The sequence below is a fragment of the Aspergillus neoniger genome (assembly GCF_003184625.1).
Source record: "Aspergillus neoniger CBS 115656 unplaced genomic scaffold BO87scaffold_64, whole genome shotgun sequence".
Classification (NCBI taxonomy): domain Eukaryota; kingdom Fungi; phylum Ascomycota; class Eurotiomycetes; order Eurotiales; family Aspergillaceae; genus Aspergillus; species Aspergillus neoniger.
The window spans coordinates 52843-66847 of record NW_020291192.1 but is presented as its reverse complement, the minus strand read 5'-3'; the positions used below and the strand labels follow the sequence as shown (position 1 = coordinate 66847).

The 14005-nt window shown below is 49.1% G+C and overlaps 4 protein-coding genes across 4 annotated transcripts; 2 read left to right on the top strand and 2 right to left on the bottom strand.

Annotated features, from left to right (window-relative positions):
- Positions 1-1181: 1181 nt before the first annotated feature.
- BO87DRAFT_286831 (uncharacterized protein) lies at positions 1182-2096 on the top strand (the record flags this gene model as incomplete). The annotated part of the gene is made up of 1 exon (XM_025618946.1): positions 1182-2096. A coding segment is annotated over one exon (915 nt), but the record flags the coding sequence as incomplete, so codon positions are not given.
- A 3726-nt stretch (positions 2097-5822) lies between these two features.
- Positions 5823-6566, bottom strand: BO87DRAFT_214102 (uncharacterized protein). Its single transcript, XM_025618640.1, has one exon. It carries the CDS (start codon positions 6519-6521, stop codon positions 6087-6089), a length of 435 nt encoding a protein of 144 aa, XP_025474051.1. The 5' UTR covers positions 6522-6566; the 3' UTR covers positions 5823-6086.
- Positions 6567-10599: 4033 nt separating this feature from the next.
- Positions 10600-12609, top strand: BO87DRAFT_391770 (Leucine Rich Repeat domain protein; the record flags this gene model as incomplete). The annotated part of the gene is made up of 2 exons (XM_025624975.1): positions 10600-10798; positions 10859-12609. The coding sequence occupies 2 exons, from the start codon at positions 10600-10602 to the stop codon at positions 12607-12609; spliced, it is 1950 nt and encodes a 649-aa protein (XP_025474050.1).
- A 408-nt stretch (positions 12610-13017) lies between these two features.
- BO87DRAFT_451176 (glycoside hydrolase family 75 protein) lies at positions 13018-13890 on the bottom strand (the record flags this gene model as incomplete). The annotated part of the gene is made up of 3 exons (XM_025628448.1): positions 13018-13272; positions 13355-13723; positions 13786-13890. The coding sequence occupies 3 exons, from the start codon at positions 13888-13890 to the stop codon at positions 13018-13020; spliced, it is 729 nt and encodes a 242-aa protein (XP_025474049.1).
- Positions 13891-14005: the final 115 nt, after the last annotated feature.

Genomic DNA, 14005 nt, shown 5'->3' with positions numbered 1-14005 from the left:
CTAGAAGCTTTATTTCCTGTAGCTGTGTTGACGAATATAGTAAACATAGAATACTCCAAATACACGAGGAGTTGGAATAAACAGAATGTCGCGATAAGAAGGTCATTTACAACCAGACGAGTTATATTAATTCTGTTATCGCCACCCTTTTGCCCCAATGCCCACAACCTATGTTGGATTATACTACTACTGATCAGACCCGAAACGGTATACTCTTGGAATCAGAACTGAAAGAAGCTCTCAGATAGAGGACAGTACTCATATAGTAGTCCTTCCAATTCATCTTCTTGAATAAGCTATTGAAAGCTAATAGTACCTTTATTGGCATTTTTATATGGATGACTTCATAGCTTAGCATTCAGAGTGTGCCACTTTCCAGTATATAATATTAGTTGACTCGCTGACTTGTCAGGCTTTACATGATTGTCGGAGTTGAAGCAAATGCAATAAACAACAATGCTGAAAATATGCAACATATGCAATGAGTAGTAGTGAATAGGAGTTCATTCAAACAACAGCACAAGGACAAATATATAGCATCAATGAAATCTATATACCAACACTGACGAGTTGAAATAAAATCAAACACCTACTAGCTAGCTAGGTCTTTCAAGTCTGATTACCCATCTGCCGCAAAGTTGATCAAGGGACTCCTGCATTATGAGTGCTATGAATGTATTAGAGCTCTTCTTTCTCAGTACGATTATCAAATGATAAACTACTATTCCTCTTCCTTCATTATCTCTTTGATTATCTTAGACTTTACCAGAACCGTTATTCGGTGGTAAATATTCGAAAACTATGATATCAAATATCGTCATAATTAGGAAAGATTTTTGTTACTTTCAATATGCAGAATCTTCTCTCTAGCTTTTTCACTTCCCTTCTTACTCCTCCTTTACTTATTTTGCCTGTCTTCCCAATAGTCACTTTCTATCTACTCTGAAAGTAACCACCGAGCAACCCCATACCTACTTCGATACCCCTGCAGCTACCTCCATCAAACCCCCACCGACCCATCCACTCCTACTCTATACACTTACTATCCTACCTTAGGACCACACCCAAGCTGCGAGGTTTGAACACATCACAAAATGTCCCCAATCAGCTCCACCGCATTCCAAAACACCCTCCAAGCAGCAACAACCCACCAAATCCACACGTACACAACCATCACCGCAATAACAATACGCTGGGAAAAAGACGACACAAAAGCCCACAAAGTCACCCCATATTTCCAAAACATCCTCCAAACCCTAAACCTCCCACCAGCCATCGAGCACATCATCCGCCACAGCCACCCAAACCCCAATATCCCATTTCAAAAAGCCATTCATGACATTATCGCCAAATCCAAACCCAGAACTAAACATGAAAATGACCATAACCTATTGATTCTCCACTACGCAGGACACGCTTATACAAAGAACGGACAACTTACCTTTGCTGAAACCGCTACCGCTACTTCCGAGAAGACTATCAACGCAGACACCTATCTGCTGAAAGACATCAAGACAGCCCATCTAGACACACTACTCATTCTCGATCATTGCTTTCTTGGGAATATACCAACTCGGGCCCCAACCATCCCAAACAGGGTAGTAGAGGTACTAGCAGCAACAAGCACCCAAACACCCCGGAACAGGATCTCACCCGAGAATACATTCACCGCTAAGCTCGCAGAGGAAATCTCTCGCAGACAGCGGAGCGGACACGCATATATAGAGTTTTCTGACGTCTTCCAAACGTTAAAGTCCCATGAAAAGAGGGATAAACTCCGTCCTACACATGCGTTGCTGGTCGGTGTTGGGTCCGTTGTTTTACCGCTTAGTGGATCTGGGACTGTTGATCCGGGTACTATTGCACCGGTGTGCACTGTGTTGTTTAGTGTGAGTGTTACGGAGGGGTTGACTACTGAGGAGATGGGGCAGTTGAAGGCGTGGATGGGGAAACTTCCTTGCTATGCGGGTCTGGAGCTTGATAGGGTATATCCTGGTAAGGCTATGTGTTTGGTTTTGCGTTCTGCGTTGTCGGTTTATGCCAAGCTGCATAGGGTGCAGGGGTATTCGTTGATTGCGGAGGGTGTTGGTGCGCCGGGGGAGGTTGGTTTGGTGTGAGTTGTGTCTCTGGGGGAAACAATTTCTTCATAAGGGGCAATAAGAAATTGATATGGGATTGTGATTTGATTAGGAGTGAGGATATGGGGTGAAGTTTAGCTTTTAGACAGAGACAAGCTTTGATATTTGCCTGGATTATGAGTAATTCAATACGCCGGTTATGAGAATGAGTCAAAGTAAATAAGTCTATTGAAGGGAGTCAAGATTGTAGGCAGTAACTATATAAACGTATTACAAGGCCTCATGATTCTTCATTCATCTGAACAATTCAGTTTGATTTGTACTTCTATATCTGAGAGTGTCTGCCATTGAGATCCCAGGTCCATGATAATTCGTCGTATAATTAGTTCTGGTAGTGTATCTTTCTTCTTTTCTTATGTATGTATGGATCAAGTATTTCGGATATATATTGGATCTAGGTATCCTTCAGTGAATGATCAATCATGTTACTACTGAAGACAAAACGGTCGATCGATTAGCGTACCTAACCACTAGAGCCCGCTAGCAATAGATTGTCGGGATTTGGTCAGAACCGGGAGCTACATGAAGACTGGATTGCTTGACAAGTACGCTAGATCGACCTGCACAAATGTATATTCCGTTGTATCCGCACGGGTATTCTCGGATAAGTCGGATCTCCCCGACAAGATGAGGCAATGTTTCCACCCATGTCAGCCTGCTTTGTTGTTCAAAGCGGTCTCGGATCCGCCGACGATCGGGCTCGGCGATGACACCCCGTATCTCCGGACCTAAGTACTTTGAAGTCCGGATCCGGAGCTGTTCAATGCAACGTCTCCGGAGATGTTACCACATGGTCGTATCTCCGACATCTCGCCGATGATAAATCGTACCAGATGGATTGGAAATTAGATTCAAGACTGTCGGCAATTGCACGTTTGGTCCGTCTCGGCTGCTATTTTCCGGACTGTGGCCATTTATCTCCGGCTAAGTAACTGACTAATGTAGTTCTCTTGATTTGTCGGCTTTTGAAGAGGTGGATGGCCTTCTGGAGGGAAACTCTTTTTGATAGGCGGGAGAGTGCAGCCTGCAGCTCCTGCGCTTCATCGGTGTTGAGGACTGGAACGAGAGCTGGCTGCAGTTGTCTAACACGCAAGAAAAGGAACGGCAGATTTCCCGGAATGTAACAGTTATGGATCGTCCTCTTAGCATCACACGTTGGTAGCAAATCTAACAGTCTCCAAGAACTTGATATAGTACAGGCCTTCTACAGCATGACAGTGAATGAGCCACAATTGACAAAAAGCCAGTTGCTCGTGGGATGAAGCATGTTAACAATTATAAGCCTATCCGGGCATCACTAACCGCCGACCCAATTGATCTCCATTTTCAGTTTTCACGCTTCTACCCCAACAGCATCTTGACCATACCTCAAGTCCATTCGCTGAAGCCATATAGCGGTGTTCACCCAAGCATCGAATGTTTAATCTTGAATTTGGCGTCAGAAAGCATTTTGGCAATATCTTCATGCCCATTCTGTGTAGCCTCGAGGAGTGGTCTATAAAGCCACATGTCATTAGCTTCCTTTGCACCTGCTCTCTCAAGGAGTTTCCGGACAATGCGTCCATGTCCCTTTGCTGCATACAGTGCCGCCGGTGTTTCCTTGCTCCACAACAGATCCTTGGTTACAGTTTCAACGCCTTTCTCTAGAAGCATCTGAACAATGCCTCCATATCCCTTTGCTGCAGCCAGTGCCAGCGGTGTTTTCTTGCCCCGCTGACCCTTGGTTATAATTGCAGCGCCTCTATCTAGAAGCATCTGAACAATGTCTTCATGTCCATTTTCTACAGCTAAGGATAGTGGTGTCTGACCATTCGGATTATCAGGCTCAGTTGCGGCACCTCTCTCAAGAAGCATCTGGACAATACGTCCGTGCCCATTCGCTGCAGCTAATGATAGCGGTGTATGACTGTCTAAATTCATGGTCTCAATTGAGGCGCCTCTCTCGAGAAGCATACGACCGATGCCTTCCTGTCCATTCTCTGCGGCCAGTGATAGAGGTGTCTGACCATTCAGAATTTTTGCCTCTATCCCGATATTACTTCGAGTCAACAGCAACCATACACCACCTTGATTTCCTGCTTCCGTGGCCACCAATAATGCTGCTGGGTCGATGTAATGGGTCGGCACTTTGACCTCGTCATAAAGATGGATACTCTCTGGGGAAATGTCGTCTTGTTTGGCGGCGACTCGCTTGCGCATGAGCATCGTGCGACCCCCTCGGACACAAATCCTTCTCACAGGATATTGAACCGGTCGAAAGGTTTCAAGATTGATAAGTCGGAAAGATTCGCTATGAACCCTCTTGAATTGACTCATAGTAAAATCCAGATCCTTCAAGTAGATGGCTATCACCTTATCTTGCTGGGTTCCTTGTGTGCAGGTTCTTTCCTTGCAATTAAGGATTGCGAGACCTAGGCCGTCGCCTGATATTCCTGCGAAGCCAATGTCTAAATGCACCCCTCTACTATCGACAGTGAAAGGGCTGTCAAGACTGTTAAAAGGATTGAATCGTACAATGTTGTGGGAATGGGCGAATGCGGCAGGAGAGGTGGCGAGAAGCCCGCCGCGATCATCTGAAGACGCCCATGCAAAAAGACTCTGATCGTCTGAAATGCGCATGATTTCCTCCTGAAGTCTGATGAACGCATTCTCGCCCTCCCCGTAGATTAGCGGCATGTTGACGTTGAATATGCCCATGAGGGAATAAGCACGGTCTTCCACTCTCCGCGTCTGTCGGTTCGCAGCCCATGACATCCTCTGTGCGACGCTAGACGTTTCAAGGTCTTCTTCTCCGGAAAGAATGCCAGCAGGAATTCCAGTGTATTCAGACAATCTGTCTCGGAGAGTTGCTCTATCTCCCAGAACTTCCCATCTCTCATTCAGAAACATCAACCTTGATGGAGCAATCAGCTCCTGAAGGGTCCAACCTCGAGTAAGCCATCTACTCTTGTAGATTTCATCTTCAGATTGTACGTCCGCAAGAATGGCGTAGCATAAGTCAGACTTTTGGTACCACAGATACATGGAGTTGATTGCCTCCGACAACTCCGCGCTGCTCGTCTTGTCAATGCAGCATGTATCGATCCAGACATACTTATGCCCATCTGTCCTTGCTACCGAGCAGCACTGTATGATTTTCTTGTATCCGCTCTTCTCCTTCGCGCTGACTGTGTTGATTTCCTGGAAAGTGACTTCCTCTTCGCCCCAGGTATGTGACAAAATCGCGTAGGGCGGTAATTCATAATCGAAGAATTCCTGGATTACGAAGTCCCCGGTGTCAGATAAGCATGTGCTTAGCAGACGCATAGTGCAAGTTGGCCCAGATATTTCGTCTTGAACGTGAATAGTGCTCTTTATCCGTTCAGTGGAATAATGGAGTCGGAAGCAATGCGTGAAGACTTCAAGGGCAGCCAGCCTCATCGGCCAAGTCAGTCAGCAATCGTTCTGGCGGTCGCTTGATGAGTTGGTGAGGCTGAAGGACAAGGATGTGCCCGCTTGCCTTTAGCTAGCACAGCCTCATTTTGTGGCGGTTCGCATCAACCTTGTATCCTCCACCATGACAACAGTGGATCAATACTCTTAAGGATGTAGACTTATGGATCAAAGGTCAAGGCAAAGCTTTGGCAGGCTGTCTATCAAAGTATGCCGCTGTCATAACAACTCCGAGAGAAAGTCGGTTGCGCGAAGCCAAGATCGCTCAGACGTGAGTCCTAATAGTCCTCGTTGTAGCATCACGTGCTCTGGGAAGGCATTGATCCTGGACAGACAACGTCCCATCGTACACTCATCAAATTCGTCCAGAAGGAAGGCTCTTCACCGATACAGGGACCCATCTGCAGTTATCTGAACGAAAGACCAGGGTCCTCGAGACACGAACACGATCGGAATTTCAGTATACAAGAGCATCTTGCCACCTTCTGCAGGGTAAACTCATTCCTGTCGGACAGCCTAAGTAGTTTGATGGAGTCCCATAACAAGATTGCTGGAATCAATGAAAGAGTTACTATGTGATACTTCGCAAGGAGCCATTGTATCAAGAGCTCTAGCGACCACCGCCCGCAATATGAAAAGACAGTAGAAGAGCGCATGCAGGCATGAAAAAGCCACCCAGTTAAGTGTTAATTTACATACTCTATTTAGAGAATGATGATAGTGCATGGAGAACAATAAGTTTTCTGGCAGACATCGTGTCTGCTGCATTGACAGTTCAGAATAGAACAGGTTAGTGATGATGTGAAGAGTGATGCTGAGCACCAAGAAGACTAGGCCCCTGTAATGCATGAATAGCAAGAGCGACAAGAAAAACAACGAAGCAACCTCGGAATTGGCCAATAAGGGAAGACAATTCAGCACGCATAGAACCATCCAGTAGCATTCAGTCATTCCTGAAGCGGTCAATTCTAATAATTACTACATTCCAAATTATTGTTCATATTGGAGTATCATTTAACCCACATAATTCCCATCACTATGACCCATAAAATAATTCTACTCACCAGACCCAATTGGCATTGGTGCCTCGTATTCGTACATCTCCCATACATAACTTGACTTTTATCATATAATTCCAAAAGCAGTCCTACCCTTAATCCAGTGGATGCCATCTCCCCTCCCCACCCTCACTCAGCCTTACAATAATACGTTTAGAATCCCGCCACATCAGTCATTGTAGTAACTCCTAGTCCCCACCCAGCTGCCATCGTATTGTTCAACGCACTAACCCACGGATCAAATCGTCCGACCGAACTATGTGCTGCTGCTTGCGTGCGCAGGTGTCAAGTGGTGTCATGCTGGCGTGAGCGACCCGGGTCCCTAACATGTCTCGTGATCCAGGTATCCGCGGGTATTTACCCGGTAATGATGCTGTACATGATTGTAACCATAGTACTTTTCCGACTTGCCATCTTGTAGGTACCTTGGGTTGCAGTGACCTTGACATTGATGTTTCCGGCATCTGTGCTGATTACTAACAAGCTAACCTGTCACCTAGTTGTTAATTAAATTAATTAGTGATTAGGTTCTTGGTTATAACCAGGAACCGACCGATAGAAGCGAGTCAGTTGGTTCTGTCAGTTTATTGTACTGGGCTTGAGACTGGAACACAGAAGCCCGACTATGAGAGGCCCAGACCAATAGAGGGTGGGGAATGCGAGCTCGCTTGGGGGAGTTCGGCTAGCCACGCCGCCGGTTGGATAGATGGGTTTAGCTGGGGATCCCTGACTTGGCGGGCTGGGTCGTCGGTAATTAGTATAGCCAGCAACTTTCGATCTATCTATTTCACGAGTGTAAATGCCGGTTAAGATGTTTCAATGCAGAAGGCAGAATATTTTACGTGATGGATTACGAATTTGACCAACCCAGCACGACATGGGGTAAGGGTGGTTGCGATGATGACCAAGGCATGGGCAAGGTGTCGGTGTCAACTTCCGACGGACTGCAAGGGGAAGCCAAGACGGGGATGGCCTGCTATGGGGGACTATTAGTAGTGTTTGGTAATAGTTGTTACCTGGCGTGTCGCTCAGCATGTTCAGGAAGTGGGATAGACCGGATATTCGGACTCAAGCTGTATTATGCTGGCCAAGATCCCCTTTCATTGTCTGGTCTTAGTGTTGAGCACCTCATCTGGGTAAGTCCAGGTGATTCATCGCTTACATTCTTGACTTCCGACGCCAACCATTCCGCTGACTGATGTTATTATTTGGCGACACCACATTCTAACGACATCATATGTGCAACCGTTTCAAGTAGACAGGAAGTCTGGTCGTAGTCTGGTCACATTGGTGTTCCATGACTTTCAATCAGTATACAGCTAACTACCAATGATGGCCTGAGGAGTCAGCACACCCACCCGGACGATCCCTGTCTGGAGATATGCGGGGTATTTTCCGGTGTGGTAGAACATGCTGTACTGCCTGCGTAAGGATGCAGGGTGTAAGCCTTGTTGCACGAAGGACTTCATAAGACGACATCGAGAGAAGATACTTCGTCTGAATTACTATCTGCCTTCTGTATCTTGGATTGATCAACCCGGTCAGCAACTTCAAGCAATGGGTTGCTGCATGATGAGTGAGGTGATCGTCGAGTAGAAGACTTGGCTGTTTCGGGAGATGAATTGTACTTCTCACAAACCAATGCCCGTTCGTGGATTTCGGTATCGTGTCAGATCATCCATGCGATCTAAGAAGTACTAAGATCAGCCTACCAATCAGGGGGTGCTACATAGTTCATCCCCCCCCTGGGGCCTGGTAACCTAGCTAGTAGCTCCCTACCGCTAGTTCCTCTTTGTGCAGCTACCCCACAATCATCAAAAGTTCGGACTAGGATGGGGTGATGTTGTCAGTCAACCGGGAGTCATGACCCCTATACGAGAACAACTAGTGTATTGACCATGCTTTCAATGAGCTGAGTCAGTTTGATTCGGAAGGAGAGTCAATGACTCGGCCGTAACTTGGACATGTGGCCTGGGTTCATCAATATCTCCTTGAAAGAGGAGAAGACTGTCAGGGATTGAGTTCTCCTGACCTCTGGGTCAAAGAGAAAAAGGTCGTGGATGACGAATAATGAAAAGAGGAGAAGGGGGGAGGAAGAAGGAGTGACAGGACTAGCGCTCTCCGCAGGATCACGGGATCCCGCCCGGAGCAAATGAAGGGCGGGCGTGTAGTAATTGTTAGGTAAGGAATATTGCATCAGGGGTGCGTGCAGGTCTGGGGTAGATGGCGACATACTTTTGAGAACGAAACTATATCTGTTAATTACTATAGGGGATGACTGTCTTGGGGGTTCATGGGAAATGAAGATGACACGCAACGAATTACTCTTACGAGAATGGCTGTGTCTCTCATCCCACCTACTATGGCGTACTGGACTGAATAATGGATAGCTCACTAGTGCCAGTAGGGAGGAAAGTCCCGATGGTCGGAGGAGTGCGGACTCGGCCTCGAGAAGATCCCGCCCCGTCGGGCAGGTCACGGGGCCACCAGCGGCGGTTTTCCATTATGTCATAGAATGCAGGCGGTGATCCCGATCCAGCAAGACTCGGCCATGGCGCCAGCAAATCCGCCATCGAATCATCACTTTTGTCGACTAATGGAAATCTGTCTGGTAATCTATTCTTCTCTTCTTTTTCAATATTGCAAATACCATCTCTCACCGGGAAAGATGACAGATAGTAGAGAGGTAGGTAGTATGTGAGACACCATCTCACAGAATTAAATCACCACACCCTCTGCATTCTGCCAACTTCCGACCGGTTGATTGATAACCTTACCGTGGTATCCCGGGTATCGCCCCCGAACGTGGATTAAAATAGTACGTAGTTCGGCCGTGTGAGAAAAAGCAACCAATCCGCAGCGGAAGACGATCGATCAACGGTCAAAGGATTCAAGGATGGACGGGGAGGGCCACTCACAGTGCAGCAAAGTAAGAAGTAGTACCAAGTAAGAATGGAGCAGCCGAATGGTACCTCTTTTTGTCTTTGCGTCTTCCGAACAACCGGATTCGCCGCTGGGAGGGATTGAGGGCCCCATGTGGTCAGTTGGTTACAAAGTAAAAAAAGTAGTTAGTCCGAGTCACCGGCGGGATGGGCTTCTCTGTCTTTTCTGCGCTGAGCTTCCCTTTCCGCCTCCACTCCGCGGGCAAAACAACCGTGTGAAAAAAAATTACCAAGAGACAGACAGAGAGAGGGCCAGTGTCACCGTTGTTTGTTGGCTGCTGGCTGGTTGGCAATCCCGGTCTGTTCGCCTTACTTAATGGAAATTTGACGTCGACGTGTAGTCTCTTGCCGCTTTCTTCTCTTTCTTTCTTTTTTTCCTTCCTATTCTCTCATTTTGCATTCCCCTTCTAAACTACTTTGTACTGTTTGATTACTCACATTACTTTTTTCACCTTTCTCCCTGTGCTTGGTATTTTTATCACCGACATCAACTTCCTTGATTCCTTTACTTTCCTCCCCTCCCCCTCCATTAATTGATCTGCACAAGAAAAAAGCAGCCCTGTTGAACCAACATTGCATAGCTCACTGCACGGTCCACTGGCTGCCCCTCCGCCTAAGCGAATCATTACCCTGTCCGCTGGCTTGGATCTCTTGGAGTCAAATAGCGTGTGCCCGCCTCGCGGCGCGGCCTCGTTCCATCCGCCGCGGATTCTGTGACTAACAGCAAACAACCTTCACACTTTGGCTCCGAATATACGCTTAATTACGTCTCCAGCGCCCCTCTTTGGCATCTTCTAGCGTCCTTTGCAGCCAGGGGTGTCTTGGGTGGAATCTGGGGAAAGAAGAAAAAAAAAAGCTTTTCCGTTTTTTCCCTTCTTTTCCTCTTTTCTCCCACTGTCCTTTTGCCTGTGTGTGCGTGTGTGTGCCTCTCCTGATCTTCTCGTCACTTCACCACCCTTTTCATTGGGACCGGCCCTACTTTCCTATATAGAGCCTCCCCCAAACCATACGCCCTCCCCCCTCTTCATCATGTCGGCCGCCACCACCGTCCCGCTGTCTTTGCACAAGACACCACAGCCTAGATACTCTCCCGCTGTCTCGGGAAACACCTCGCCTACTGAAGGCTCTCGCAACGCCTCTCCTCACCCCTCCACTTGCTCCTCCCAGAACTCCCGGTCCAGCAGTCGCCGTCGGGAGTCGTTCGGTTCCATCAAGGAAGACGTGGATGGTATGTACATCAGTCGGATGCGCAAGGATGGTGTCATGGCAGATCACTAACACGTCATAGGCATTGCCCAGTCCTTCGTCGATACCCACATTGAACAGTCCCCTCAAGAGACCACCAAGCGCAGCCCTATTGAGATGCAGCCCGACTTTTGCTGCCCATGCGGTGGTTTTCTCGGCTGGAAGCAGATCCGGCTGGGTGGCAAGAGTCTGAGTCGGAGCTACAGCGATCTCCGCAGCCTTGGGAACTTGCATGCCCGCGGCTGGGCCTGGGATACGCCCGATGTCGCTCCGCCTAGCAAGCCGGCGCCAGTGGAGGAGCAGAAATTGCAGGTGCTGGAAGTGAAAGAAGTGGAAGTGGAGCTGAAGCCGCCTGCAGGCACCTCCGCTTTGGAACGGCTTCCCCCGGAGGTTCTTGACCATCTGATCTCCATGTTGGCATTGGACGTGCCTCCTAATGGATATACCCCTCGTAATGTGGATCTGATCTCGTGTCTGCTTACCTCAAAGACATTGCACGCCGCCACCCTCAGTGTGTTGTACCGGAACATGACATTCCCCCACTCTATCATTTTCTCCAAGGCCCTCAACCACATCTCTCGCTATCCCGCGCTGGGCACGCTGGTTCGCCGCCTTGACTTTTCGCACTTTACGTCGGTTGGATTGGGTCGCACCAAGCAGATGAACGCTGAGATTCAGAATCTTACCGCCAAGACACTTTTGCAGTGCCTGGAACTGCTGCCCAACCTTAAGGAATGCTTGTTGCAGGAGCATGTCGAGGGCGACATCAGCTTGGATGTGCTTCGCAAGCTGTTCACCGGTCTTCCCAACCTGTCCGCCGTGGATTTCTGCGGCTGCTCTTCCCAATCCTTCTCCACTCTCTTCTTGGAGGCCTTGATTTCCGGTCCTGGTGTCCCCTTGACCCTGCCGAACTTGCGACGGGTTTCCCTGCATGAATGTAGCAGTCTTCCCGCGGCTGCTTTCGAGATCCTTCTGCCGCGCCTGGTCAACCTCACTCACCTCGATGTCACCCACACGCAGATCACCGAGGATGCGTTGTTCTCTATTCCGGAGACCGCGAAGATCACTCATCTCAGCATCTCCCGATGCTCTCGCCTGCGGGGCTCTCGAGTTGTCGAGTTTCTGTCGACCCACCCAGCCGTCTGCGACTCGCTGGTGTTTTTGAACCTGCTGACTGACCCCACCCGATCCCGGCTCCTGGAGGAGGAGGATGTGCAGGCACTTCTCCCTCGTTTGCCTTCTACCCTTCGTTCGCTCAACCTCGGAGGGGCTAAGGTAACCTCCGCCCATACTCAGGCCTTGTTGCCCTTGACGAAGCATCTGGAGGAGCTGGGTCTGAGCTCGTGCGAGCTCAATGGCCAGGATCTCAACACGTTCTTTGTGCCGCCCAAGCCGGTTGAAGGAGAACCGATCACTCCCTGGGTTCCATCCACGCTGTGCTACCTGGACCTGAACAAGGCCAACCAGCTGACGATCGGCACTATCTTCAACCCCAATGCGTGCGTTATTCTCTCGCCGCAGAGCTACCCGCTGCAGGTCATCGAGTTTAGCGACAAGCTCATCGCACCTCTGCGCGAGCGGGCGCGCAACACCCGTACTTCGCCGGACTGGACGGTTCGCGAGCTGGGCCGTCGGGGATGGTACGTACGGGACCCGGCCTCTATGCCGGAGGTTATGCTCGATGACGGAGCGCGCTCCTGGAAGATGGGCGCCCGTTGGTGGGGCATGCGGAAGATTCCGGTGGCCGTGGGCGACGTAGGCGGGCTCTACGGGCACTACATGTTCAAGAAATGAGCATGTCTTTGATTTATACCCTTGCTATCTTCTTTTTTTCATCATTGTGTATGGCGCATCATTGGCCGGCGTTTTGATTTGGGCCACTGCAACGGAACGCGCCAAAAAGTGTGGTTCTGACGACATTGTTTTGTTCTGCATAGCGGGAGCGAGTTTCAGCGTTGGGAGAGCTTGACGGTTGGCTTGGCTTGCTGCTGCGCTTATGATACCTTGCTGTTGGTCGGGTTACGGTTTGTTACTTAGGAAATTGATAGTTATAGAATCTCATCTTAGTATGCAGCTATGCAGCTTCCTTGTAGATGTGGAGAGTTGAGCGTAGGGAAAACCCTAGCAAAGTAGTCAACAGCAAAAAAGGGACAAGTAATTTTGATTTCAAACACCAATTTTCGACCAAAGTATATGCCTACACTAAGTAAGCGTCGCAACCAACCTCTCCCCCAGCACCCGAATACTCTCCTCAAACTCCCACGTACTCCCCGCCTTCCAATCGGCCCTATTCCCAGGAACCGCCTCCCCCCCAACAAACCCAATATACAGGACATCATCACTCACATGCCCATTATTCCCACTAATCCCATCACCGGGGAAGCACAACTTCGCCAACGCAATGGACGCCTCCCCAGTCCAGCTCCCGCCCGCCGTATCTCCCCAGATGCCATAGAACTAAATCCACTCGTCAGCAATTTACATTCTTTCTTCTCCCCCCCGCCGCTTCTTCCTTCTCTTCTCCGAAGGAAATACATACAAGTTGATCCCCACAAACAACAACCATAACACTCAACGGCCACATCCCATCACGCTGGGGATCATAATCGGTATTCCCGAAGACAACATAGGGGTGTATATTAGCGTCTAGATCCGGGATCCCGTATTGGGAGGAAACAATGTCCTTGAAGCTCGTTTGGTCTTGGATTGATTCGTCGTAGCCGCAGTTACCCCCGTGTGAGTTCGCCCCGTCGCAGTCGATGTCCATGTTGTCGTATCGGCCGCCTAGCGTGGGGCTGTGCAGGAATATCGACCGGTTGGAGAGGTCGCTGCAGTAGGTGAAGGTGCTGTCTGTGGGGCTTTGGCCGTCGTGGAAGCCTGTTGCGAGGGGGTGGGTGCAGGGTTTGGACTTTTCATTGCTTCTCTTTAGTGGATGGTGGTGGTGGAGGGGAGAGGGGATTTGGGGCAGACCTTGTGCTTGTTGTAGAGGGCGGAGAGGTTCGGAGGGATGGAGTAGGCGGTTGTTAGGAGGGGGGCGGTGGTGGATAGGACGAGGAGGGTGGTGAGGAGGTGCATTGTGGTGTTGGTTCTGGTCGTGGAGATAAAGATACTATTTAGGTAGGTATGTAGGGAGATGGACAGCTGTGTGGTTTTTGATTGTTGTTCAGTGCCCTAATTGATGCCGTCATTA